This window comes from Symphodus melops (assembly GCF_947650265.1).
Source record: "Symphodus melops genome assembly, chromosome: 17".
Lineage (NCBI taxonomy): Eukaryota > Metazoa > Chordata > Actinopteri > Labriformes > Labridae > Symphodus > Symphodus melops.
Window position 1 is genome coordinate 3,865,263 of NC_136707.1, and position 25,400 is coordinate 3,890,662.

General features: G+C 42.7%; 3 protein-coding genes across 5 annotated transcripts; 1 reads left to right on the forward strand and 2 right to left on the reverse strand.

The window, feature by feature from the left end:
• Positions 1-3,879: 3,879 nt before the first annotated feature.
• On the reverse strand, positions 3,880-16,121 carry ubald2 (UBA-like domain containing 2). The gene is made up of 3 exons (XM_079366125.1): positions 15,671-16,121; positions 8,403-8,459; positions 3,880-4,280 (listed from the first exon to the last, which is right to left on the reverse strand). Exons 1-3 carry the CDS (start codon positions 15,788-15,790, stop codon positions 3,927-3,929), a joined length of 531 nt encoding a protein of 176 aa, XP_079222251.1. The 5' UTR covers positions 15,791-16,121; the 3' UTR covers positions 3,880-3,926.
• Positions 16,122-18,045: 1,924 nt separating this feature from the next.
• LOC306838126 (E3 ubiquitin-protein ligase CHIP-like) lies at positions 18,046-22,878 on the reverse strand. Of its 3 annotated transcripts, XR_013781037.1 has the most exons (9): positions 22,794-22,878; positions 21,689-21,892; positions 21,360-21,558; positions 21,087-21,252; positions 20,912-20,996; positions 20,686-20,742; positions 20,057-20,173; positions 19,758-19,947; positions 18,046-19,618 (listed from the first exon to the last, which is right to left on the reverse strand). XR_013781037.1 is itself a non-coding variant. In XM_079366105.1 (8 exons), exons 2-8 carry the CDS (start codon positions 21,806-21,808, stop codon positions 19,822-19,824), a joined length of 870 nt encoding a protein of 289 aa, XP_079222231.1. In that variant the 5' UTR covers positions 21,809-21,892; positions 22,794-22,878; the 3' UTR covers positions 18,046-19,821. The 3 variants fall into 3 exon arrangements, 2 of the variants coding, with proteins under 2 accessions (XP_079222231.1, XP_079222232.1); XM_079366105.1 differs by having other exon boundaries at positions 18,046-19,947; XM_079366106.1 differs by lacking the exon at positions 22,794-22,878 and adding an exon at positions 22,625-22,783 and having other exon boundaries at positions 18,046-19,947.
• A 204-nt stretch (positions 22,879-23,082) lies between these two features.
• Positions 23,083-25,400, forward strand: gfer (growth factor, augmenter of liver regeneration (ERV1 homolog, S. cerevisiae)). The gene is made up of 3 exons (XM_079366123.1): positions 23,083-23,299; positions 24,307-24,521; positions 24,618-25,400. Exons 1-3 carry the CDS (start codon positions 23,087-23,089, stop codon positions 24,778-24,780), a joined length of 591 nt encoding a protein of 196 aa, XP_079222249.1. The 5' UTR covers positions 23,083-23,086; the 3' UTR covers positions 24,781-25,400.

Consider the following 25,400-nt stretch of genomic DNA (forward strand, 5'->3'; position numbering starts at 1 on the left):
GACTTTAACTGAAACATTGTTCATAAAAAGTCCTTCTACCTGGAGGAAACACGGCATGAACTACTTTCAGTGGCGGATGAATGTATGAGCTGTGGTGAGTCAGCAGCAGAACAGTGTCTGTGATTCAGTCCACATAAAGTGTGTGTTTATGTCACTGAGCCTGACTCATTCATGAGTTCTAAAAACTTTCAGACAACATAAAACACAAGAGGAACAAGATGATTCAGGACGACACATGTACACTAACTCTTTTTTTTTTAAATGCTCGTCACTGATGTAGGTTATGTTGTTGCATCACTACTCAAACTCCACCCATGTGTTTCTGTCGTTTCCTTCTCGTGTCCTCTTTGCGTAGCAGATGTCCTTTTTTTTGCATCATGACAGGAAACGCATCACTGTGAAGCAGAAGTGTACATCCTGTTCACAGAAACATCAGGCCGAGAAGAGGAAGGACACTTTGATGAGTAAATTAGAAAGTAGTGTCGTGTGTGAACTTACTCTGACTCGCGGTCACAACTGGCAGAATTTGGTGTTATGACTAATGAACTACTCGGGAGGTTTTGCCTGGAACTGCTGCGGGTTTATTTGAAAGTTGTCACACGTGTGTTGTAGTTTTTGAAACCAGTCGAGGCCGGTCTCTGTCCCTCCTTGGAATCGAAAGCGTTTTAACTTGGCCTCCAGATTATAAAATCAAGACCACCAATGACCGGCTGCTTCAACCGTTCACAGCTTTTCTCTCAACAACAATGAAAAGTCTTCTTCATGCTATAATATGTGTTATTTATGTTAAGTTCAGTCAAGTGTAGAATTTTTCAATGAACATTGTTTGAAAAGGACATGTTCAACGTTTCATCATGTTTGATATCTTTTTTTTTTTTTTTTTTTTTTTTTTTAAAGGAGCCTTTCTGATGAAGGGAACTGTGGCTCAATGACACATTTCTCCGTCTCAGATCTCCTTTTTTATTTTTAACCCTGCGGCTTCTAGAAACGATGGGACTATTCGAGGGCAGAGGAGAACCAGCAGCTCACTTTATCGCCCCGCTCCAACCACATCCTTCCTCTTACCTTCAAGCCTCACTAATGCAAAGACCCAGTGACCAGTATGTGGATGTTCTGTCATCCCTTTAACTCTTACAAAGTCAAAAAAAAAAAAAAAAAAAAAAAAAAAAAAAGTGATGAAAGCCGACAGATGAACCCACAGGGAGTAGCAGATCATACACTGTTTTATTAAACATATAAATACAAATTTCAACAGAGGAAATGAACACAAAGTACTGAAAAGAAATCTCTATAAAATATTGAACGGAGAGAAAGGGGGACCGTCATCCACCTGGTAAGAGCAAAGTCAGTGTTGAATGGGAGGTTGAAAGAAAAGAAAAGAAAAGCCGCTTTGTAAAAAAAAAAAAAAAAAAACCTCATGTGTTCATCATCTGTCGTTTCAAGATGTTAAAAGTTTTGGTTACAAAACGATACAAAAAAAAAGAAAAAGAAAAGAAACATCTGTTATTTTTCCCAGCCTGTAACCCAGTCAACAGGAAGCGTGCTCATTGTACACACAACAGAGAAGAGATCCAAAACAAACCTGGAAAGGTGTTCTGCACATATTCTCTTTGTCTCGACTTGTCTGCAAACCGCCGCAGCGTTCGAGTCCGGGGACAGATCCACCCTCAGGACGCCGCCATGGAAGCTTCTGCTCCGTTTATAAAGATGATTTTATCTTACGCTGCTGCTTCGTTTCTAACAGGCCCGTCACAATACGGGAATTTATGACCCTGATCTGATACGAGGAATCAAATGGCATCGATACCACAGCAACAAAAATAGAAGTCTTAGCGTGCCCGCCTAAGTGCAAACCGTCCTGTCTCTATGACAACGGCTGCTGCATGGCCGACACTGCTCCGTTACTGTTGGTTTTTTCAGTTGAGATCCTTTTTTAACCCGATCAAACACGGAGTAATAACAAGAACAAACAAAACTACAGGCAACATTTGGAAAAGTGACGTCAACTTAAAAGTTGAAAGATTTCCAACTTGAGCGCGCTTTTTTTTTTTAAAAAGAGGCTCAGTGGACATACAATGTTTGTTATTCATTTTGAATGACCCAACGTTTCAGGAGACTCATCGGCAACACTTTAGTGTCGACACGTTGTGCAAGTTAGAAAATGCCGTCTCTCTTTGGTCGATGGCGGTTTCCAATGAGAGCCGTGACTCTTTGGGTCTTTAGTCAGGATGGATCTTTGTCCTTTACATTATCTGATCATTTTGTTTAATTCCTGCGTCAGATGCTTAAAAAAAGATCTATTTTTCATTTCTTTGATTGAATCAGTAAATAATAATAAATAAAAAAAAAAACATCTCTCTCTCTGTATCCAAACACAACCTCCTCTTAATGTTGAAGTGTAAACTTGAGTCTACTCTACGTGTGGAGAAGACATGGAGGGTTTTCTTCTTCTTCTTCTTTTTTTTTTGTGGTTTTCAAACAATCATTTTTGCAGGTCTGCTGTGGAGTCTGCTCCAGTCAGACACATAGAGGTAGGAGTGGTTGAGTGTCTGACAGGTTGTGTGGAGAATCACCGAGTTGACCGGATATACTCTCAGATCAGATGTGTGTTTTTGTTGTTGGACGTTCGTCAATTTGCTGCGGTATTGTATTTACAAAACCTGCCTCTTAAAGTCAAACTGAGCAGAAGATCAAATCGGAGGCTCTCCGCTTGGACTGATCAGGACCATGAAAGACTCCAGCCAATCAGACCATTTCATTATTACAGTCTTTCAAATAACCAAATTATTGCAAACTTCTGTCGAAGTCATCCATCGTGTCTTCACTCCGCCTCCGTAAGCGTTTCTGTGGGCATGTCAAAGGCTTTGTATTTCATGGTCGGACTAATTGTTTCCACCACTCGAGGCTTTCTCTGACAAGGTTGAATAAAAATGTAAACATCATTATAATCTTGAATTAGCCTAAAGAAGAACAAAACGACTCGATATAAGTGACGGAGCATCCGCAGCACGAGGACTGTCGAATAAAAAGAGTAAAAAAATGTTAACGATCATTAAGTCTCTGACATCGTTCACTTCCTGTGTCTAAAAAAAGAAATGTTAAAAAGTAAGTGAACAAACAATGTTTCTGCCCTATCGCTACCTTTCCTTTCGTTTTGGTAAATTTGCTTCATAAACGCGGACAGTGACTACTTTGAAAAAAAAAAAAAAAGAAAAAAGAATTCATTCATAATCTCATCCATGGATCCAGATCTTACAGTAACGTCCTCTCCAGCAGTCAGGCTGGTTCCAGAGATCCTGGAGATACCTCGAGATCAGCTGGAGAGATGCTAAGTCAACATCAGGAGTTGTATTCTTATTTACCAGATGTTTGTTTGGTGTGTGGGTGTCTGTTGAGTCACACGTGCGCTCAGCGTCGATCATCCTCCTTCAGTCCGTTTCCCCCTTCTGTGTCCAAACTGAAACAAAAACTTCTGTCTGAGCCGCTTCATGCCTGAGCGTCTGTTTATCTGCTGGTTATTGCCGACTTGCTGCGAGATTGTTCCTGAACCCCGTGGAAAAATGTTTCTTAAAAAAAAAAAAAAAAAAAAGAAATACCAAAGCAGTTTGTCAGGTATCGTGGCACCTCTGCGCTCTGTGTGGCGTCCCGGCCACGTTTCCTTTGATGACTATAGAAAGAGTTTGTGTTTGTGGGTGCTGACTGGTGATGAAGGCAGAGAGGGAAAGTGTCCAACCTGCTCGTCTTCACTTTAGAAAAAAAAACACAAGAGAGGAAACCAGCGAGTCTCTGTCTTTTTCAATGTCCTCTCATTTCATATAAACCCGAGACTCCCCATTTGCAAAACAGATTCATTCAGCTACACTTGAACCAGCGACCCCCAGCGACCCCCAGCCCCCCCCCCCCCCCCAGCAGCCCATCGCTCGGTCTCATCTTTGGCCGTGGAGAGCCGACACGACGGGGGGCTGCTGGGCGGCGCTGGGCTGAGAGACGGGGGGCCACATGGGAGTCTGTTGCATGTGATGGTGGTGGTAGTGGTGATGGTGCATGTGGTGGCCCGTGGGCGACGACGGGGGCAGCCACGCGGGCTGGTGGCTGGGCGGCGAGGACGCCCAGAAGGAGCCGAAACCTGACGTGGAGGAGGAGGAGGCCGGGGGAGAGCCGGCCATCGATACCTGGGAGGGGCCGCTGGAGCTGCACTCTGACGCCCGCAGCTTGGAGAACATGGTGATGGCGTCGGGGAAGTTTGGCGGCGTGGCGGGAGTGTTTCTGGGAGTGCACATCTGAGGAAGGAAGAGAGAGAAGTTAGAACATCATGCTTCATGTTGGTCTGTATGAAGTCTGCAAATTAAAATGATTTACAAACAAGTGCTGGCAGCTCGTGTGTGTGTGTGTGTGTGTCAATCAAACCAGTGTGTGTAAACAAACGAGTTGACTGTAAATAGAGGACTGAACTCGTCCCTGGTTGAGAAATCCTGCGGGTGTCACATTTCAAAACACGGCGAGTATCAATTTTAACATGTCGACAAAATCACATCTCGTAAAGTGTTGAATATCTGGGGCGCTCACACATGGAGGTCATATCGTCCTCTAAGTGGGCGAACAAGGGTTCAAATCTCCTTTCCTGCATCTCTCTCTCTCATCTTCTGACCCATCAATTAAAGGGATGAAAGCCCCCAAAATAAATCTCAATAATAAATAAAGGAAATAAACAGGAGGGTGAAATATGTAAGTTCGGTGCTCAGGCTCCTCCGTTTGTTCAATCTGAAACTTTATTTATTTATTGAACTAAATGTTTGTGACCTCAAACTTTTGAGTTGTAGGATTCGTCAGTGTGTGGAGCCGAGACACGATGTGAAATGGCAAAAGTCTTCAGTGACCACATCAATTAAACACACACACACACGCACGCACACACACACACACACACACACACACACACACACACACACACACATCACAGATCAGGTAGCAGGCAGAAATAGAGGAGTGGTAGGAAGGAGCTGTGTGTGTGTGTGTGTGGGGGGGGGGGGGGGGGGGGCTGTCAGCTGTGCAAGAAATTAGCTATATTTAGACCAAACACATTTAGATATTTACACGCACACACACACACGCAGTCTTGTTTCATATTTTCACATTAAAAACTCAAACTGTGAATCCTGTTTTGAACCTGCATGAAAAAAAAAAAAAAGTAGATGGGAGTGTGTGATGACTCTGCTCAATGTTTTAAAAGATGATCAAATATTAAAGAGATCACATCAGCTCTGTTTCTGCCTCAGCTGTGCTTCAGCTTTTACATCATCTCTCTCCCGAGTCCTCGAAAAACCCCGAGAAGCTTTCTCCACCTGGTCTGCACCACGCCGAGAGAAGAGAGCTGCTGCCATTCACATCCACTCAACAGTCCCGATTCTGTCCACATTGAAATCATCTGCTGGGATTCTTTGACATGAGTTGGATTTTTTTTTTTAATTTATAAATAAAAGGCACAAATGAAAAAGAGTCTCAGCAGAAACAGAATCTGTTTGAAACTTTTGGGATTATAAACTCCGGGGATGAGCCGAGGAGCTCGGATATTCAGCCATGTTGGTTTCAGGGATCTAAACGGCTCTTTGGTTCACTCTGTACTTCACTAACTTACTTCACACTCTTGAGATTGTTTTTGCACTTTTTAAAGGAGGACGGTGTGACTGTCGGGTCCAGTAGGTGTCGCTCTCGAGCACTCGGCAAGAAACCAAAACAAACTTCTGTTTGGCCACGCCTCCGCTCTCCTCCAGCCAATCACCTCCAACCTCTGTCTCCACTGGCAAATTAAAAACGCACCATAATTTATCGGCATGAAGCACAAGCGGCGGACACACTGAACGTGGATGGACACGGAACGATTTAAAGACACGTACGTGACAGCCGAGTCAGAGGTGAGCAGGTTCTTCTGTCCTCTCGTCTTTGACTCCTTAAACACAACACTTTATTCAAACCTGATTTTGTGCCTACAAAGAAAAGATCTGATCTTTAAACCGTCTCACAGCCCATGTGATTGACACTGACTCTAATCAGTTATTACTCGTTAACCAACATGCTGTCAGCTCCATCGACACATGACTCATTGAGGATTCAAGTGTACACAGACGTTTATGTGGCTCGGCTCCTCGGGGAGCGCCGGTGTTCCGGCCGGCTGTGTGTGTACAAACAATAACACGTCTCATGAGCGTTTGTCGAGCCACGGGGAGAGAACGGCGTGTACCCAACACACACACACACACACACACACACACACACACAGACACAACAAACACATGACCCTCACGCATCAACATGCCACTGAACCCGTTCTCCACTTGAGTCACGATGTTGTCAGAGCCTCCTCCTCGTCAGTCTCCGTTTCTTTGGAGCGTTTATCTCTTCTAATCGTTGTTTATCTTAAAGCTACAGGCACGTTCGTACGCGACAGAGTTTAGTGTCTCATTGGTTCTTGACAACATGGCGAATATTTTGAAAATAATGGCGTTCATTTGTCGTTTCTACCAAGGTGAGAAGGTCACATTATTGTGAACATTAAACGAATATAAACGCTATTGTTTTCCCGTGTGATACGATGTGTGACTGGCCTCGTCACTACTTCACGACTCCATGTGGTGGCGCTGTTTGCGAAGGTCAAAGTTTTACACTTTAAATTCGACTCTTTAACTTTAGACTGGTCGGTGAGTCTCGATTTAGTCGCCTGGGAACGGCCCTTAAAAAAAAACAAAAAAACAACCTGAACGGAGGTTTTAAAATGTCCACCAGTAAATCATGTCGCCATGACAACATCCACTCGTATTTCACCGTCTGATTTCACCAAAACAAACCGGACTCAACTCTCCGGAGTCTTTTTTCCCCTCAACCTTCTTTGAGTTGTTCTTTCAGAGCGCGTCCCCTCCTCCTCTGACAGAAGTCGTTGTGAGCAGAGAGATGGAGAGCTTGTTATTGCTGCTGCACTGACTTCCTTCTTCCTCCATCGGTCCCAACATGAAGGACCCTGGAGCCATGTTGGGACAGTTAAAGGAGGAGGAGGGGGGGATGGAAGGGTTCTTGTTTATGGCTGCTCCCCTCCTTCTTTCAGACCGGCACACACACACACACACACACACAGCGAGGCCTTGAAGGGAATGATGTCACCTCGCTGCACCCAAAATAATAACAAAGCCCAGCCACTGCCTCTCTCACACACTCCCTCGCTTCTTTCAAGCTCCAACAAGCTTCACGCCGATCAACAGAGAGGCTTTTTTTTTTTTTTTTTTTTTAAACCAACACAGGAGCAGCCCGAGGAGGTCACACAAACTGTGTCGACATGCGGCTGCTGCGTGATCAGGACCGGACAGATCCCAGGATGCAGCGTGGTCGGTTCGAGTTTTGCAGACATTCACAGTTAAGAAAACAGGATTGCATAAGCAGCGCCGAGCCAAGGACACAGACAGCTCTGTGTGTGTGTGTGTGTGTGTGTGTGTGTGTGTGTGTGTGTGTGTGTGCGATGACGCAGGTCTACAGAGACAGAACAATTATTCGTTTCATTTGTGAAGCGAATCCTCCTCATGAGTCTGTAATTATTGTCTTACAGAGTTGCAATTAGAGATTTAACGGGGATCATGTCCGCACACGCCCTGTTACAGCAGACGGACACTTAAAACAGGCACGCTCGCCCGTGTGCCGGATCAGTCCAAATGTTCTGTGAAGAGTTTCCAGTGATCATCAGTAACAGAGACTCTGTGATAGTAAAGCCCAACATGTGACGTTTCCTTCTTTACCTTTCTCTACCTTTGTTATGAATCGGCTCTTTAAGATGAAGACGTTGGTTAGTTCATGGGGCGTGGGGATATTGAGCGCTCCACAAAAAAAAAAAAAACACAAACCAAGCCCGACACTCAAACCGGCTTTTAAAGCATCTTTTGAGCTCTGGTTTGTGGTTTGTGTTTTTTTTCCTCGTGGAGAAAACGCTGAACCTTCTCCGATATGAACATCTGTCCGGATTTTATCGGATTTGAAATCTCTGATATTAGCGCTCCAATCAGTAAACTGTTTAAGTCACATCCCTTGATCAAGTCTTTTCTAACATTCCACACTTCAAAATAAGTCCTAAAAGTATGTATGATTCGCGCTAATATCGTATCAGATCGATATCCGTATCGGCCAATAGTCAAGGCTGCAGTATCGTACCGGAAGTGAAAAAGTTGTATCGGGACATCCCGAGAACTTGCTGATATTCCTGCTGCTTGCATGAATCCCAGCATTCAGCCCAGTAGGTCAGTGGGTGCATGCAGCCCTCCGCCCAGCTCAGGGATTCAGTCTGTCAGCCTCCACTCAGACACACGTCTTAAGTCTCATACCTTTTTTTTTTTTTTTTTTTTTCAAGAGGAACCAAATGCACTTACCATCTGGTGGTGGTGACCGGGGATGTTGGCCTCCTGGAAGAAGGAGCTTAAGGCCGTCTGCAGGAGAGAGAGAGAGAGAGAGAGAGAGAGAGAGAGAGAGAGAGAGAGAGAGAGAGAGAGAGAGAGAGAGATTGTGTTATGATCATGTGATTTATTTCGATTAGAAAACATAAGGAAGTAGAGGAGTCAAACTTGTCCTCTGTCTGCCTTTGACCACACAGAGGAGGAGGGGCCGACCCCCCCCCCGCCCCCCCATGTGAGCTGGGGGGGTTTCAAACTATTATCTCAAACAGGCCCCTTTGACCACCGAGAGGCCTTTTCAAATCAGCTAATAGCTAACGGACAGATACCAGGAAAACAACAGGTTTTACATTTTGAAACACCAGATGTCCCTAAACAAAAAGTGGAAAGAATCATGAAACAGAAAAATGTTTATTTTACCATCCAACAGACTAAAAGCTTGAGGTCAAAAACATCACAAATGCTAAGTATGAAGAAGTGAAAACATGAGATGTGGATGATGTGAAACGTGAAAAGCTCCACACCTCTTCTTTTCTGTGAAACACAACAACAACAACCGTGTATTTTCTATCATCATGAGCACAAACACACTGGGAGAACACTGCGACACAGATGCTCGTTCTCAGAGTCTGTCTGGCAGGAGAGTTAAGAAAGCCGACTGAGAAAAAAGCCGAGCAGGTTGTAAAAATGTAAACAAGTGTGGCGTGGCCGCCTCGCTGCACAAACAAGGAAATGAGTTGGCTTCTTGTTTGGTTCCTCTTTGTTGTGAACACAGTCAAGGCCAGAGGAGAAAAAAAAAAAAAAAAAAAAAAAAATACACACTCGGTGACCTCTGAGAGACGGAAACAAAAGGCCGATAACAAACGCAGCCAAAACAAACCGTGTTCTGTGTGACTGGAGAGTGATTCATGAGCATCATGGAAAACACTGAGCGTCCTGTTCAAGTTTTCACTTTCCAGCCTAAATAACAGGACGCTGACTGGGAGTCTGTTCGCTTCGGCCTCTTTAATGTCTCAGGCTCAACGTGTTCAGAACACTCCAACGCTCCCCGTGCGAGGGAATACTTATCGGTATCGTCCTGCGATCCATTTGATCCGGGGTTTTCTTTGAACCTCTACGTTGAAGCTACTTACAGTCCAGCTCGCGTCTTGCTCTACGGAAGTGGCCAAAGAAGTCACGGCCCTGTGTTTTCCACACACTCATGTAGCCAACGACTGCGTTTACACAGCGAGCGCCGCGCTCCGTCTCAGGAGCGTGCCGGCGCCACGTTCCTCTCGTTGTTCTCACGTCATCGTGTCGTCCAGACGCGGCAGCGCGCGCACGCTCTGTCCGACGGAGCAAAACCCGCGGCGCAGACGGAGCGTAGTGCGAGGACATTAAAGGTCAGGGTTTAGAATTGCGTACTGGTGCAACGATTCACTAAAGTCACGACACGATTGAGTTCACAAAATGAGACTGTCGGCAAATGGAGGACTGAAAAAGATTCCTTTAGGGGGATGCTAACCCGACTGTCTCTCAACAAGAGGAGGTGATCCGAGCTTCTCGTCGTGGCGTCCGTTAAACGCTGTACCATGTTGGTTCCCGTCTTCTTGCAATACTTTTACACAGTTTTTGTCTTTGTCTTTTATCTTTTTTTACATTTTCTGTCTTGAAGCCAAAAATGTTTTCCACACCTCCGATTGAAGAAGACATTGGAGCGTCCTCATTTTCTAAATCTTGCTCTACAGCTGCTGACGCTCACGGTGCCGATGTGAAACTCAGCGCCTTTGAGTCCATTCTTTACGACTCCTCTTCACGGCCCTATAACTGTGCGTTTCCGGGTGCTCTGACATGTTCTGACATGTTCTTCAGACGTACCGTGAGCTGTTTGAAGCTTCTAAAAGATGGACGACACTTCATTTCAATCCAGCTCCAACAAAAACACGTGAAACATTCGAGAACTAAAAAAAAAAAAAAAAAAAGGTACGCAGACACTAAGAACACCAATCCCCATGATGCTTCGCTTCGAGAACACAAAGTGGGGAACAGGTTGCATCAGTCGCATTGATGAACTTTCTTCCTGCTCGAAAGACAAAACAACACTTTGAGCCGCGCGGAAAAAATGATTCTCTGGCACAAAAACGAGACACTGCTAACGCGCGTCTTCTCTCCTCATCCACACAAAGACGTTAGCCAAAGTCGACACACTGGATGTCTTCGCTGAATTTCTCAAATATGTTAAATGTCCTGAGATGAAGCACTGAGTCAATATTTCACTTGTGCTTGCTAACGTGGACAGTCAAACGTGACGAGCACGTAACGTGGACAAACTGAAGCCTGTGTAGTGTCAGATAAGAGTGTGAGCTCGTCTCCTCCCCCCTCAGAGGAGGCCTCTTAATGCCAACACTTCAATGAATGTGTGTGTGTGTGTGTGTCCCCCCCTCGCGCTCTGCTTGTTTGACAACAGCAGCAGGAGTGCAGGAATGTGTGCCGTACAACGTGACACACATAATCAAAGCCACGAAGGTGGTTGCCGAGCGTTACCACGCCACGCCACTCCTCTCTCTCTCTCTCTCTCTCTCTCTCTCCTCGGCCCAGTTTCTCTAAAGCAGATCTGGAGAACGCCACTCGGTGATGTCACTCTGTCCCTAAACATTTCCTGTCGCTGTGAACACACACACACACACACACACACACACACACACACACACACACACACACACACACACACACACACACACACACACACACACACACACACACACACACACACACACACACACACACACACACACACACACACACACACACACACACACACACACCTTCAGTTTGTGTGTCTGCGAGGGATGGTTCAGTCGGTCGGAAGTTACGAAACAACACAAAGACAAACTAATGCAGCTTAGAAAAGACCTGAAGGGAGTGTGTTCGAGGCTCACCTGTAACTCACACAGATGAAGACGAGGTGTTACAAACAGCAAACTATTTACATTTTAAGGAACTAAAAAAGAGGTAAAAATGTATTTCTCTACATGAAACCATTCGATTAAACTTCTGATGAGTCGAGTACTTTCGAGATGGAACGCACCCCGGCAGTGCTCTGGCACCTCTCCATCTACCAGACAAATTTCCATCTTTGGTACAGACTGGGACTCGAACCAGCGACCCTCCGGTTACCAACCCCAGTCCCTACAGACTGAGCGACTGCCGCCCTTTTTATAAAAATATATATATATCTATATTAGGGCCGTTTAAGGAAGAAAAAAAACAAACAACACCAGCCGCCCCCGTTGAGATACACAACAGTTTCTTTTGTTCTCAGCCGACAAAGCAGATTTCTCCCTCACACTGAAAACCACCATCATCCTGTCGTCACTTTTCAAAACCTGTGACAACAAAAACAGAAAGTGAAATTCATTTCAAAGTCGTCCCTGAATCTCCTTCACAGAGAAATCATTTCAAAGTTCAGCTGAAACGCTGCCAGCGCGCTGCTCCTTTAAATTCCTCTGAACACCGTATGACTGCATGCTCCAAAGCTGAGCGGCCCCCCCGGGTAACTGCTGAGCCGAGTTCAGAAGACGCCTTCAGCCTCGGCTCGCACCCGGAGCGCCGAGAGAAATCAGGTCACTGCTCGCCGACTGAAATGACCAACAGGCTGTTTACTACGATCTCAGTGTCAGCGAGGCCACAGACAAAACACACAACCCTGTTCTCCTTACACACACACACACACACACACACACACACACACACACACACACACACACACACACACACACACACACACACACACACACACACACACACACACACACACACACACACACACACACACACACACACACACACACACACACACACACACACACACACACACACACACACACACACACACACACACACACACACACACCAGAGGGGGTATTATTAGCCAATCACAGAGCAGGCAGGTCCATTCAGAGTTTTTTTTTGGATTCCCATGAAATGCGCTTAAACATCCTTTTTGTTACTTGTCTCCGGTTTTATTCTTCTGCTTTCTGAACTAACTGGGCGTGCTGAAGATATTTTGGAGAAGTTGGTGTAACATGAAAACTGAAAGTCCTAAATAAAAAAAAAATTAAATAAAAAGTGCTTGAACTGGCTTCCTCTCGCTGAAGATCTGTGGTTATTGGTTGGTGGGGATTGGTCACATGGTCTAATGTCTGGATGTTTCCAATCACTGAAAGGTTTCAGCAACAATATGATCAGTCTGAATATTGATACTTTTTTCTGATTATCTGAAATCACTGTTTGGCTGTTTTGAGTGAAAAAATGAAGTTTCTCCTGAAGTGCTCATGTTGAACGTTTTCTTCATTTTGTTTCCCTTTAACTCTGTAATCAGTGATGTTAACATCTTGAGGTCCTATCAAACAAACGCGTGTTTTTCATCTAATGATTCTAAATCATTTCTCCTGTCAGATAATGTCGTCAAACATTAGAAGACCAGAATAGAACGCCTTCATTGTGATTGTACAACTAATGTATTTATTATTATATTTCAAGTTAAGAATGGTTATGTATGGTTGGACTGGTTTAAAGGTAGCAGCATAATAAACTATAAATAGATATCGAAGAAATATAAAATAAATATTTACACCGTATGAAAAGTAAACTACAGCAGAACATTTCAAAATCCTTTCAAGCTGTCACTGACAGAAGCACTTCTACTCTGAGCACGCCGGTTTGTACGAGTGGATTCAGTCCGTCTCCCTGCTTCTGGCCGAAGACATTTACTGGAAACTTTTGGACCTTTTCATTAAACATAGACCCCAGGATATGTAGGAATAGGGCCTGGGTTTATTGGTTTATCTCCAGCAGCATCTTTGCTTTCAAATGTCGGCGTTTGTCCTCTTTAAAGGTTCAGAGTGTTCGGCTGTCCTTTAACATTCAGGTAAATGACTCTCTGCCTCCTGCTCCACTCTTCTGTTTTAGAAGAAAGAGCACTGACAGACTTCAAGCCATTTGTGGACTAAATAAAGCAGCTCTCTAAAGTCCAGCACTTCAGAGTCAATCAAGCTGTCCAAACATTGACAACCGGCCGAGAGGAGTTCAGCCAAGTCTCCTCCTCTTCCTCCTCCTCTTCCTCTTCCTCCCGCCCCTCTGATGAAGCACCTGGCCGGGCTGCGGCCCGACACCGAGCGCACAGCACCGACAGATCGCTCACTAAAGCAGATGGAGGAGTGGTCGGAGCAGCAGAACCATCTGGAGGCTTCTTCAGGTGTCAGTCAGCTGTTCCTCAAGCTTTATTTACGTCACAAACAGGAAGCCATTTTGTATGAAGACTATTGTCCTCTTATCTCAACCATCCAGGTGACAATAGAAAGTCCAGAGTCGCCCTTCATGTTTTATCGCAGTTTAGATCAAAGCAGCCTTGTTAAACCCGGGCAAAATACTCTGAATTTCTCTCATAGCCGCCTGGAGCTGGAGAACATAAAACCTGCTGTTACGACTTTCAAACACATCCAATCAGAGTGTTTGTTTTACACCGCCAAGCTCAGATTGTTATTCTTGTGTCTGACAACGTTTATCAACGGATCCCGACAGAAGCAGAACGTGTACGTTAAAGACAGTAAGATGTGTTTTTTTCTTGATAAACGGCGTCTGCTTCACTCTCTTCAAAGTGACTGTACTTCATAATAAAAGTCTCAAACACCACTAAAGTCCCTTGAATGATAAATAGGGCCGAGAAATTAATCAAAACCGACATCTAGAACCTCCAACAAACATAATCTTACCCATAACGATGACTTCGATTATTTTTTAGGTCAGAGTCACGAGACACATGACGCTTGGAGAGACGACACTGAACACAGAGAAGTCAAACGTAAACACTGCGTGCAAGAAATGCAAGTTATTTATTTTCTACTGCTTTGGACAAGTTCATTTCTACTTTAAAACTAAAATCCATCATTTTTTAATCAAGTGATGCTTTAATTTCAGTTCAAGATATTCAATAAATATCCACATGATATAGTTCAGATATGTACTCTTTCATTAAGCAGCTCTAATAGTTGAGCAGATTTACAGTAGAGATTATAAGGGCAACAAAATAAAATAATCCTTTATTACTTGTAATCGAGGCCTTACTGATCAATCGAAACACAGTTAAACGTCTCCATAATAAAAAGGAATTCAAGATTTGTATTTGTCACATGCTCATGTGACAGATGTGCAGTGGAATGTAAAGACTTTTCCCCAAGGCCATGCAATAACAATAAACACTCAATGTAGTGATACACACATCTAGTGAAATAGGATATAATGTCAACAATAAAAAGGAGTTATTTGAATGTACGAATGCTTTGTACATTGAATACGACTGTTGAGTTTTTCAGACCAACTCTACAAGGTGAAAGACCTGGATAACTTTTTATCTATTCATTATTTCAGCTTTAAATAAATGTGAAATAAACAAGACAGCCTGTCTATAAAATCAGCTGAAATGATATGTTCATCTTCAGCAGAACAGGATCAACGTGACAACAGGGAGATTGGCCTCTTATTTTCTCCTTATGTAACCCCCACCCCTCCAAATAAATTAATAACACAGTCAGATTGTTTTTTTCTCACTGTTTGACTGAACACATTTACTCCTCTCAAGCAGGAAATGTGATTAAAGGATTAGTTGAAAAAAAAAAAAAAGCAGGGGAGGGGTCATTTTTTTATCACCTTGTGGGCTTTAGACGAAGAGAGCCAAACAAACAAACCAAACCTGAAGTTTTATAACCTGTGAGTAATAACTGCTCTGAGAGAATGAGAACCTGTTATCAGACAAGATGGACTCAGTGATTTGACGCTCACACGTCACACATAAAGTTTCATTATTGTTTTTTTTTTCAATAAACAATAAACAAACCACAGCAAAAAAATGTCCATCCTTCAGCGACTGGTGTGCTTAATAACAACAACAATAATAATAATATTATTAAAAGCTTGGTTATCTTATCATCGGCTAAGCTAACAACAGTGTGGAGCTCGGTAATGACACAGTGGATTCCTGCCGGGAATGTAAACAGAAAACAGCCGATGACTGATGTACCACGTCCTCAGAGCTGCTAGCTTTAGCTGCTGTTAGCTATCGGGAGCGCATGGTTGCGACCAGGCAGCCAGTACCCCCCTTAAAATGACCCGGAGGGGGGTCACTGGTGTATATAAGCGCTGTTTAGACTCAGCCTTGAGAGTTAAGAATGAAAAGGAAGCCATTTGTGTGCACAGTGAAGTCCACTCACCTCAAACTGCCAGTGGGCCGCTTGAAGGAGCTGCTTCGCCTGATCGGCGGCGCAGCCTGCCGTCAAAACAAACTGGTTGATCATGACTTGATGTCTGAGCTCGTCCATATTCACAGACATGGCCACTTTTTTTACACGTCGAAACAAATTGAAAGAGATTAAATTTGAGTTGATTTAACACCTCGGAACCGTCAAACCCCCCGTCCTTCCTTCCTTCTTTTCCTTCCTGCCTGTCTCCCACCACCGAGTCAAGAACAGCAACAACAATATTTTCATGTCACCACCAACAACAAAGAGATCGGCGCTCCTGATTGGATGCCTTCGGGCTGGCTAGTACTTAGAGAAGCCTTGATTGGCTAATCGCGGAGACGTGTTTAAATTTACTGGTGCGCTCGGTTTACTGCACAAAGACACTCCCGATGGGTGGAGTCGAGCAAAAAACAACAATGACTGATAACCTCTCCACCCTCTGTGGTTATGCTGGAACATTTGTGCACGAGCTTTTGTAGATGTCCGTTAAAACAAACGTGAGGCCTTTGATTGGATGGCTCGCCTGGACTCAAAGAGCCAATTAGATCTGTTGTGCAGGTAAACAAACCAAAAGAGGCTACATAATACATACTTTACTTTCACATTTTGATGATTTGCCCCGACTTGAATTACAGGAAGGTGGAGTTAATACAGCCACTAGTTATTTCCGCGTCAGTGTTTGTTGTTTGTTTGTTTATTATCGGTTCACAGTAACAATACATTTCACACTAATATTTCTTTCACACTATGCAAAACACTCCTTAACATATATCATATTGACAATAACTACAGAAATATTTACAGAAATGTAAACCTCAGTGGTAAGCCTCAGTGTTTCTTGTCCAAAGACTATAAATATTATTAGTATTTTCCACCTTTCATGGATGACAAGTACTCAACCAATCAGACAGTACAGTATAGCTCCACCTAAAATCAAGTCTGTAGTGACACATAATTATTGACTGTTTTGTTGTTGTTGCAAAATTAATTCTTTACCAATACTCTTAAACACATTATTTTAAACATGTACTATGTAGCTTTGGTAGTGGAATTTGAAATATGGAGAATTTAAACAATTCAATGCTTCATTTTCTGAATGAAATACACAAAGTTTATTCAAAGGGGAAAAAATGGTTCAATGGTACACTGTTTGGAGGTTAAAAATCGACCAGGAGAGTTACAGTTTCACTGTTGCAGGCCCACCACCATAACCTCTCACCTTGCATGTCATCTTCAAACGGTTAAAGGGACCGGGACAGTGGAGTACAGCAGCAACTGCAGAGGAACTACTACTATGCTCAGAAGTTTGTAAAGTACCTAAAAGAAAGTGAAGGCTCGGTTAAGTATCTAGACTTTGCCAGAGACACAGCTCCAAACAAGTAATGTTAAAACATATTTAAGAAATAACATTATTTCTCTTTTTCACTCATGATCAAAGGTTATAAAGGGATACACATATTGTCATAAAATGAGCCTGACCCATAGAGATCATCGTTCAAGCAGCTTATTAAGGCCCGTGTTTGGTTCCTGTCAGACAGCAGCCCCTAGTGGCTGTAGTAGTTATGTCAAGAGCACAGAAGGGAATCAGGTAATAAAGTTTTAAAGTAACGTGAAACGCTGCCTCGGTTGAAGGTCAGGGGGATTCAGTTGCACAAACAAACTACATAAAGGTCACACAGGAGACAAACATACTTAAGTATTTGCAAACCTATTGATACAAATATGCAGTCAGAAAACTAACAAGGTCTCACATACCTGCCCAGGAATTTGGATTATTTACTTTTTTTTATTGAATGCACTCTTGTCTTGCTGTTATTATTACTAGTGGCATTTGAATTATTTTACTTGTTTTGTTTTCTGTAGGCCTATGTTGTATTCTTGTAAAGCACTCTGATGTCTTTGAAAACTGCTATATAAATACACTTTACATACATTTATTTTATGGTTAAGTTTGAATTTATGTCCATCAGAAAGTTGGACTTCACATATTATGTACATTTTTACATAGGTACCTAATTAAGTCAGATGGTGGTATCTACTTAATCGAGTATGCATTGCATGTAGAATGTGCTTTATTAAGTAAGTAATTCATCTAGTATGTAATTAATCTAGTATGTACTTCATCAGTATATACTTTGGGCTCGCAGCAGCTATAATCGCTCAGTTAGGTGTAAGTGCTAACTCTAGCTAATAACATGGAAATCCCAGCTGTTATGAAGTGTCAGTCTGAGGCTCAGTGATCCGGGCCGAGCTGCTAACATGGCTTAAGAAAGACTTATTAATGATCACCAAATGCATTTCTGGAGTGACTGAAGGATAAAGGAGGAAAGAAAGAGACACACAGAAAACATGGAACATTTATTTGATCACATTTCAAACATTGTGCATTTTAAGGTGCAGAAGATTGATCATTCAAAGTCTTCCTGTTCAGTCTGGAATAGTTGAAGTTAAACAAAGACATGAAGTAAGTTTGTATATCGATTTACTTGGGTTGTCCTGACAGTCTCTCAGAAACATGCAGACAATCAGACCTTCACTTGATTGAGTCATGGTGTTTTGTAATTGTCAGTTATAATAGAAACAAATACATATATAAACTTAAACAAAGAAGAAATACAGCTGTTGCCCAATAAGGATCTTTACCACACTGGCTGGTCATTCACATAAGTACACACAACATTTTGAAAAACAAGAATAAAAAAAATGTACAGAGGAAAGTCAAAATAATTTAGAAGAAAGAACTCAGTTTTTTTGTTCATAACGAGGCATCATCAGAGACCACTTACTGAACAGGATAGTTGTCTCCAAACATTTTTAAATCAAGATCAAAAACTTGTTTTCAACCATTCGGACGCCTCCTTCCTCTCTAGCTGCAGCGCTATGATTTCCTATCTTTTAGTTTGCCAGCAAACACAACAATTTCCCGCATTTAAACTAAAAATGAAGAGCAACTCCAGCGTTGCAGTTTTGATTCATAGACTGATAGTCGCCAGCAGTTTGTTAACTCTAAGAGCCGCAGCATGGATTATTCACTTAATATACTGACGAAAGACTGGTTATTTTTTAAAAACATAAATCTGAAACAGGGAAACTAGTCAGCCTTAAATCTTCGGTGTGCAGCTGCTGGGTGTGTCTCCTTTTTTCAGACTCTGATCTTTTCATGACAGCCCGGAAACAAACACAACATGTAAACTCCGGTCTTACTGGTGTGAGTAAAAGGAGTCATATGAAACAAACAGATGATAACAAAGAGGGGCTGTTTGCACAGTCAGGGGTGAGATGAAGAAAAACTGAATCTGCTGTCACAGTCGAACACAGCGACCTTTTGAATAATAAAGGAACTGAAAACTCACTTTGTCAATCTCAAGCTTTAGTTCCTCTGTAAATGGAAATCAGTAAACTGATTGACAAGCATGATATGGGAAAACGCTGTAGTCATTTGAATTGTTTTTTATATATCCTCTTTATCTGTGAATTACCCGAACCCACATAAACAAACACACCTGTCCAATCCTAATCTCCACCTTACAGCTTCTAAACCCTGATGGACTTGGATACCATCAGCTGTGCAGTGCATGAATGAATGTGTGTGTGTGTGTGTGTGTGTTATTTTTCACTTAAAAATGTCCTTATTTGAGATTCTCCGGTCACACCCGAAATTGTGCTGATTTTTTTTTTCTTCCTTTTTTCAATTTATAGAAAAATAAGAATGTGTTAACATTAGGGGAGTGATCATAACCTTCACGTCACCGAGTTCACATTGAAGTTTGGGTAAGTACCACAGGAACCTGTGCACAGAATTACGGACTTAAACAAAGAACATATTATGGTGATGAAACGTCCACATCGCAGCCGTCGTGGACTCGATGGTAAATGTAAAACAGCATTCACACACCTACCAGGAACACGACACGGAGCCTGTCAGTGGAAGGTGTTGGGATTTGGCCAAAGAGGGTAAAAAAATATAAGATATATAAGAAGTGGATACACTTTGATGATGCCACATGTTACTTGGAAATACACATGACTGTAAAAGAAATAAGACAGACAGTCACACCTTAAGGAGGTTTTGGAGATTGGGCAGCCTATGAAAAATGACTTTCCTCCCTTTGTCTCATTGGTCAGTAGTCCTCCGCCCATCCATTCTCCAAAATAAAAGCATCAATAACCTCCTTCATGGCCAGGTTTGGGATGAGTTGATCTTGTGTCAGAGGTGTGCGTGTCACAGGGTCAAAATGGCCGACTCGCTGCAAGACAACAGCAGACATCTCGATTTTAGCCTTGAAGCACTACCACAATTCATTTCACACAGGCGTCCTCAGACATTTCTATGTCCGTCTGTGGTGGAGTTTTTACCTGTAGGTGCTCTTCAATGTCTTTTCTGTCGTAGGTGATTCCACTGGGAGTGATACAGGGCTCTCTCATCAACTCAAAGCTGATCTTTCCACACAGGTAGTCTGGGATCTCACGCTTCTGTCAAAAACACCACAAGAAAGATTTCATTAGGAGACAATTTTACTTTTGACCCGCGCTAAAAATCTTTTTCAGACAAAGAGTTAACTGGGGCTCGTTGCAGCAGCCGTGCACTAGGCTCCGTCCTAAAGCTCCTCTGAATAGTTTTTAGCTGGTTGTGAAACTGACTGAAATTTATACAGATGTGTGACAAATCGAAGTCATCATAGATTTCTAAGGGAATGTAATTAAATCACAGGTTGCTACTGTAGCACCAAATAACCAGGAGAACCCTCGACGCCTCCTCGTCCTCCTATCTTTCAAAATGTCCTTCGACCTGCTAGAAGCTCGGTGTCAGATTTAAGGTGTAAGTCCAGCCTATGTTGGTACTCTCTCAGTTTGTGCAACATCTTAAGCTTTAGTAGAGCTTAAAGACAAACATTAACAACTATATCTGCCACCTTGGAGTGACTTTTTTTTTTTTTCCAGAAAGTGAAGTAAATATTGACAGATTCAAGTTAAGAAACACTGACCTTCCTCTTCTCGTCTACCTGACAGAACAGCTCCTCCATGTCAGAAAGAAACTTGTCCTGAGAAGGAAAAAGAAAAGAAGATTTTTCGGTCACAAATGATTTATTTTTATTGCTGAGGCTTGAAATACATTATTTCTCTACTGTAGCCAAACTAAAATAATTTAAAGAGTAGATTACAAACAACGTGACATGGCCTCAGGTCCAAATAAATAAATAAACCACCTACATGTTTAGTGTGGATCTCCTTCACATTGTGTTGAATTCGGATGTCGTCTGATTTGTCTTCCTGTTTCTGTCTGCCCTCCAGTTCCCTGTCAAATACAGCAAAGACTCTACTTCAGGGTTGTTGATTTTTCAAGCATCCCAGAGCAACATCACTGACGTCAACGCACACGACCTGCCTCTTTTTCTCAGCTAGGATGAGCTTGGTGAGGTAGGCGTGGAGCTCGCTCTCCTGGTTGATCCTTTTCTCCTCCAGGTTGTTCCAGCGTTTCTTCTTCGCTATCCGCAGAGCGCTGGGAATGTCGTCGCCAAAGTTCAGCCGCTGCTCCTTGGCTAAGTTAAAAGCTTGAGGGGAAAAAAAAAGAAGAGATTCCACTAAATCTTACAAACTGCACCCTAAAGTTTTGTTAGGGTCTTTACGGATGAATCAGGCTTTAGATGATGCCTCACACCTCTCTGTAGGTTACCGATGGCTTCGTCATAGTTCTCCATCTCGAGGTGGCACTGCCCCATAAAGAAGTGAGCTTTGACCGACTGGCTGTCCAGCTCCAGAGCGTGTCTGCAATCTGCCAAAGCTTTATCATACTGCTGCAGCTTCACGTAGCACAGAGCTCTGTTTGTGTAGTACGCTGGGACAGAGGGGCTGTGGGTCTGCAGGAGGGGAGACAATCAAAGCATGGACTGCAAGGACAGATGTGTTAAAAGTTGAGACTGTCTTTAAGAGCATTGTTGGATGTTGCGTGGGTTCTACAATGAGGCCACTGTTACACTGGCTCCTTACTATGGCTCTGCCGTAGCAGGCAGCAGCCTCCAAGTACTTGCGGCTCAGGAAGAGGCGGTTGCCCTGTTCCTTCAGCTCCTGAGCCGACAGGGAGACACCTTTCTCTGGGCTTTCAGACATTTTTGTGTGCAAGGCTCGCTGCACCAGCAGCACCTTACTTCCCTTCCCAATCCTGACGCTCCGATTAAATGGGCAGGGCAGACACTGAGGCAAAGAGATTAAACACAGATTCAGCTGATTCAATTCGGGAGCTGAATGAGAACAGTACTGCAGTGACGGATAGAAACATCACATATCAGAAACCAGGAGGATAACTTGTATTGTATGGAGAAATGCTTCTTGGAAACAGACAGCACAGAAGTCATGACTGTCTGCTGCAGGAATCTGAGGCCGAAAGAAGACAGAACGTCTTATCCACCAATGTATGACTTGTCAGCATGAATTCCTTTTGTTTGTTTGCTCTTTTGCCTTCTTTGTGTCTTTCTGTTTTAAATGTTACTTCTTCATATGTTCATCTGCCGTCAATTCACATCAAGGACAAGTTAATTCATCCTAGTTCATTTACGAACCATAATCCTGACCTTAACGCATCTCTTCCATACACTGAATATTACATTATTATTAATATCACTAGTATTATCAGCATCAGTATTTACAGCCTGTTGTCTGTTTATGTTCATGCAAATAATAACATGTACATTTATTCTAAACAAAGTAATATATACTTCATAAAATATTTTAGATCAATATAGAGATCCATATTATCATAAATAAGGAGAAGAAACCTAAATACAAATACAGGATATCAACAATGGGATAAATACATAGAGGTAGCCTACACGTCTTGATCATTTCAAAATAAAACTATTAAATCAGAGCAGCATAATAAAACAGCAGGAGGTCTGCTTCTTCTGCTGACCTCCAATCGATACTAACCTGCAGCTCTGCACACACAGGGCCGAGCGGGAGACATCACACTGTCTGACTACACGGTGACCAACAACCAGCACAGAACAGCAGCTTTGAATGCATGATTTACATATACAATACAGGCGATGTCAACTTTAAAAATCAAACTGTTGTAAAATAAATAACAGGAACTTACACTCCGACAGATGCTGCACTCCGCTGCATAAACATTGATCTGACGTCACATACCCGGAAGAGGCTCCGTACCTTCAAACGGTCCGTGCGGAAACAAGGAAAATGTGCCCTGTTTAAGTTCACGCTCACATCAACCAGGAAGTGTGCAGTGTAAACATGATGATCTGCAAGGTTGAAGGAAATATTACATATTTATAAGAAGGGGCGACAATGCGTCCAGTCGGCGGGACATAACTTGACGTGTGGTTGAAAGTTGACTGCAGGTCAAACAGGAGTTCTTAGATAAGAGCGAACATGGCTGCGCCCACACAGCCGAGAGGATCCTCAGCCTCCAACCCGCCCGGGTTTGAAGGTTTCCCCTTCACTTTAGCCGGGAGATCACCTGAGGAAAGCTCGAGTAAAGAGCAAGAGCAAACCGGGGATGTGAAAAAGAAGCCATGCAGGGCTTGTACGGACTTTAAATCGTGGATGAAGGTCCAGAAGAAACAGGTGACAGCTGCTGCACAGGTGAGAGGTCAAAGGTCAGGTTACTGTCCTGCAGGTTGGCTTGACCAGAAAACATAATATTTAAACACAAACTAATTCTGTATTTAGGATGAAACAAATGTGGGGCTTTTTATTGTTGTTTTATTCTTTGTTTGTTTTTGTTTTTTTATTCTAGTCTCTTTCCTTTTTCTTCTATTCTAGATGTTTTATTCTTTCAAGTGTTTCAAATGAGCACATGTGCTAAAACACTCAAATCAATGCATCTGGTTTGTTTAATGTAATCGCTCCGTCCACATAAAATAAACTTGAAATACATTTAAACTATATGTATTACTCCCTCTTTTTTTTTAATGGGCACAAAAAAGAAGGACCATATAACCCCTGTGCTTCGTCCTCTCCACTGGCTTCCTGTTCGTGACAGGTTTAAATTGCTTTACTTCTGGCTTTTAAATCACTAAATGGCTCAGCACTTCACCACCTAAGTGAACTTCTTCGTGTTCATGCTCCATCCAGAGCAGTAAGGTTTCTTGTGAGGTTTGGCTTACGCTGTAAAACACTGTGCTAATGTAACGCATACAATTTGTCCTATTCTGTGACGGTGGGGTTTGATGAGAGTCAGTGTTATATGGGGGAGGCATCATTAATGAGGCCGCTCTCGTGGTGTCAGCCTCTTATAGAAAGGGGAGGGTCTTGAATATAGGCGAAGTCAGATGGCACATCAGAACAACAAGAAACGCAGGCAAAATCTTTTTTGAAAAAATAAGATTTCTTCCTCCTACAGTTTTCTCAGGTGTCATCCAAATCTTTAACACTATTTAAAGGAATTTTAAAAGTAGTCTACATACAACAAACAATCTTTCCAGCTTCCGTGGTGATTCAGCTCTGTAGGTAAAGATGCAAGCAGTACAAGTACGTCTTTCTTCAAAGCCACTACAACAAACGTTTCCGGATGCTTTCGTCTCTGTTCAGTATTCATATTTTGCTTTTTCCTCTTTATATGTTACATTGATTTCTTTATGATTGTACAGGAGACCACAGCTGCAGAGACAGAGTCCCAACAAGATCCTGAGTGTCCACTGGACAGGGGAGAGTTGGGACGTAACACCTGGTCTTTCCTGCACACTATGGCAGCGTATTACCCCGACCGTCCGTCGGCCACGCAGCAGCAAGAGATGGGGCAATTTATCAACCTTTTCTCCAAGTTCTTCCCCTGTGATGAATGTGCAGAAGATCTCAGGGGCAGGTAGGACCACGCTGCTCCTTCTAGACAGTCACACATCAAGCCTCTTCTTCTTATGTTAATTTTTATCACAAGAAAATAAAATGTTCCTCTCCACAGATTAAAAACCAACCAGCCAGACACCAGGAGTCGCCATGCTCTCTCTCAGTGGTTCTGCGGAATCCACAATGACATTAACGTTCGATTAGGCAAGCCAGAGTTCGACTGCTCCCGAGTGGACGAGAGGTGGAAGGATGGATGGAAAGATGGCTCGTGTGACTGAGAGACGTGAGCACCGAGCGGGGAAATGAAAAACCTTCTCTGTCAGAGCTAAAGTGAACCACAAGTGGAGCTCTCATCTCTGTTATGATGAAACTTTGAGTCAGAGGCGGTGTGTGTGCTTTATTCTCTATGTTTTATTTGTGTGTGGGTACTGAGCTAGTAATAAAATCAAGGGCACAAAACAAGCAAGGACAGTTTCTTTTCCTGAAGAATGTGACTTTTGTTTTGTTGGTTTAAACAGCCACCATGATTGTGCTGCTTTATATAATAACTGCATTAAAATGTGTTTCCTGGACTGTTTGTCAAGATTAGTTTGAACCAGAATAACCTCATAAAGTCCAATTATCACATTCTTAAAGTGAAAGAAATATTTATACTGTCACAGTTCAGAGATAAATTAGAGCTATCACTTATAAAATACTGACATTAAATCATAAGTATGTTTATTTTACATATTTTTTATCTATAGTTTTTTTTAAAGTGGTAACAGCAAAAGGTGTATTTTAATATTTGTTTAGTGCGAAGCTGAATAAAACTTTTTGAATTAGAGATATTGATCATTTAATTTATGCAGGTTATAAAAAACATGTGTGTTGTGATTAAATCATCTCCAAAAGCAAA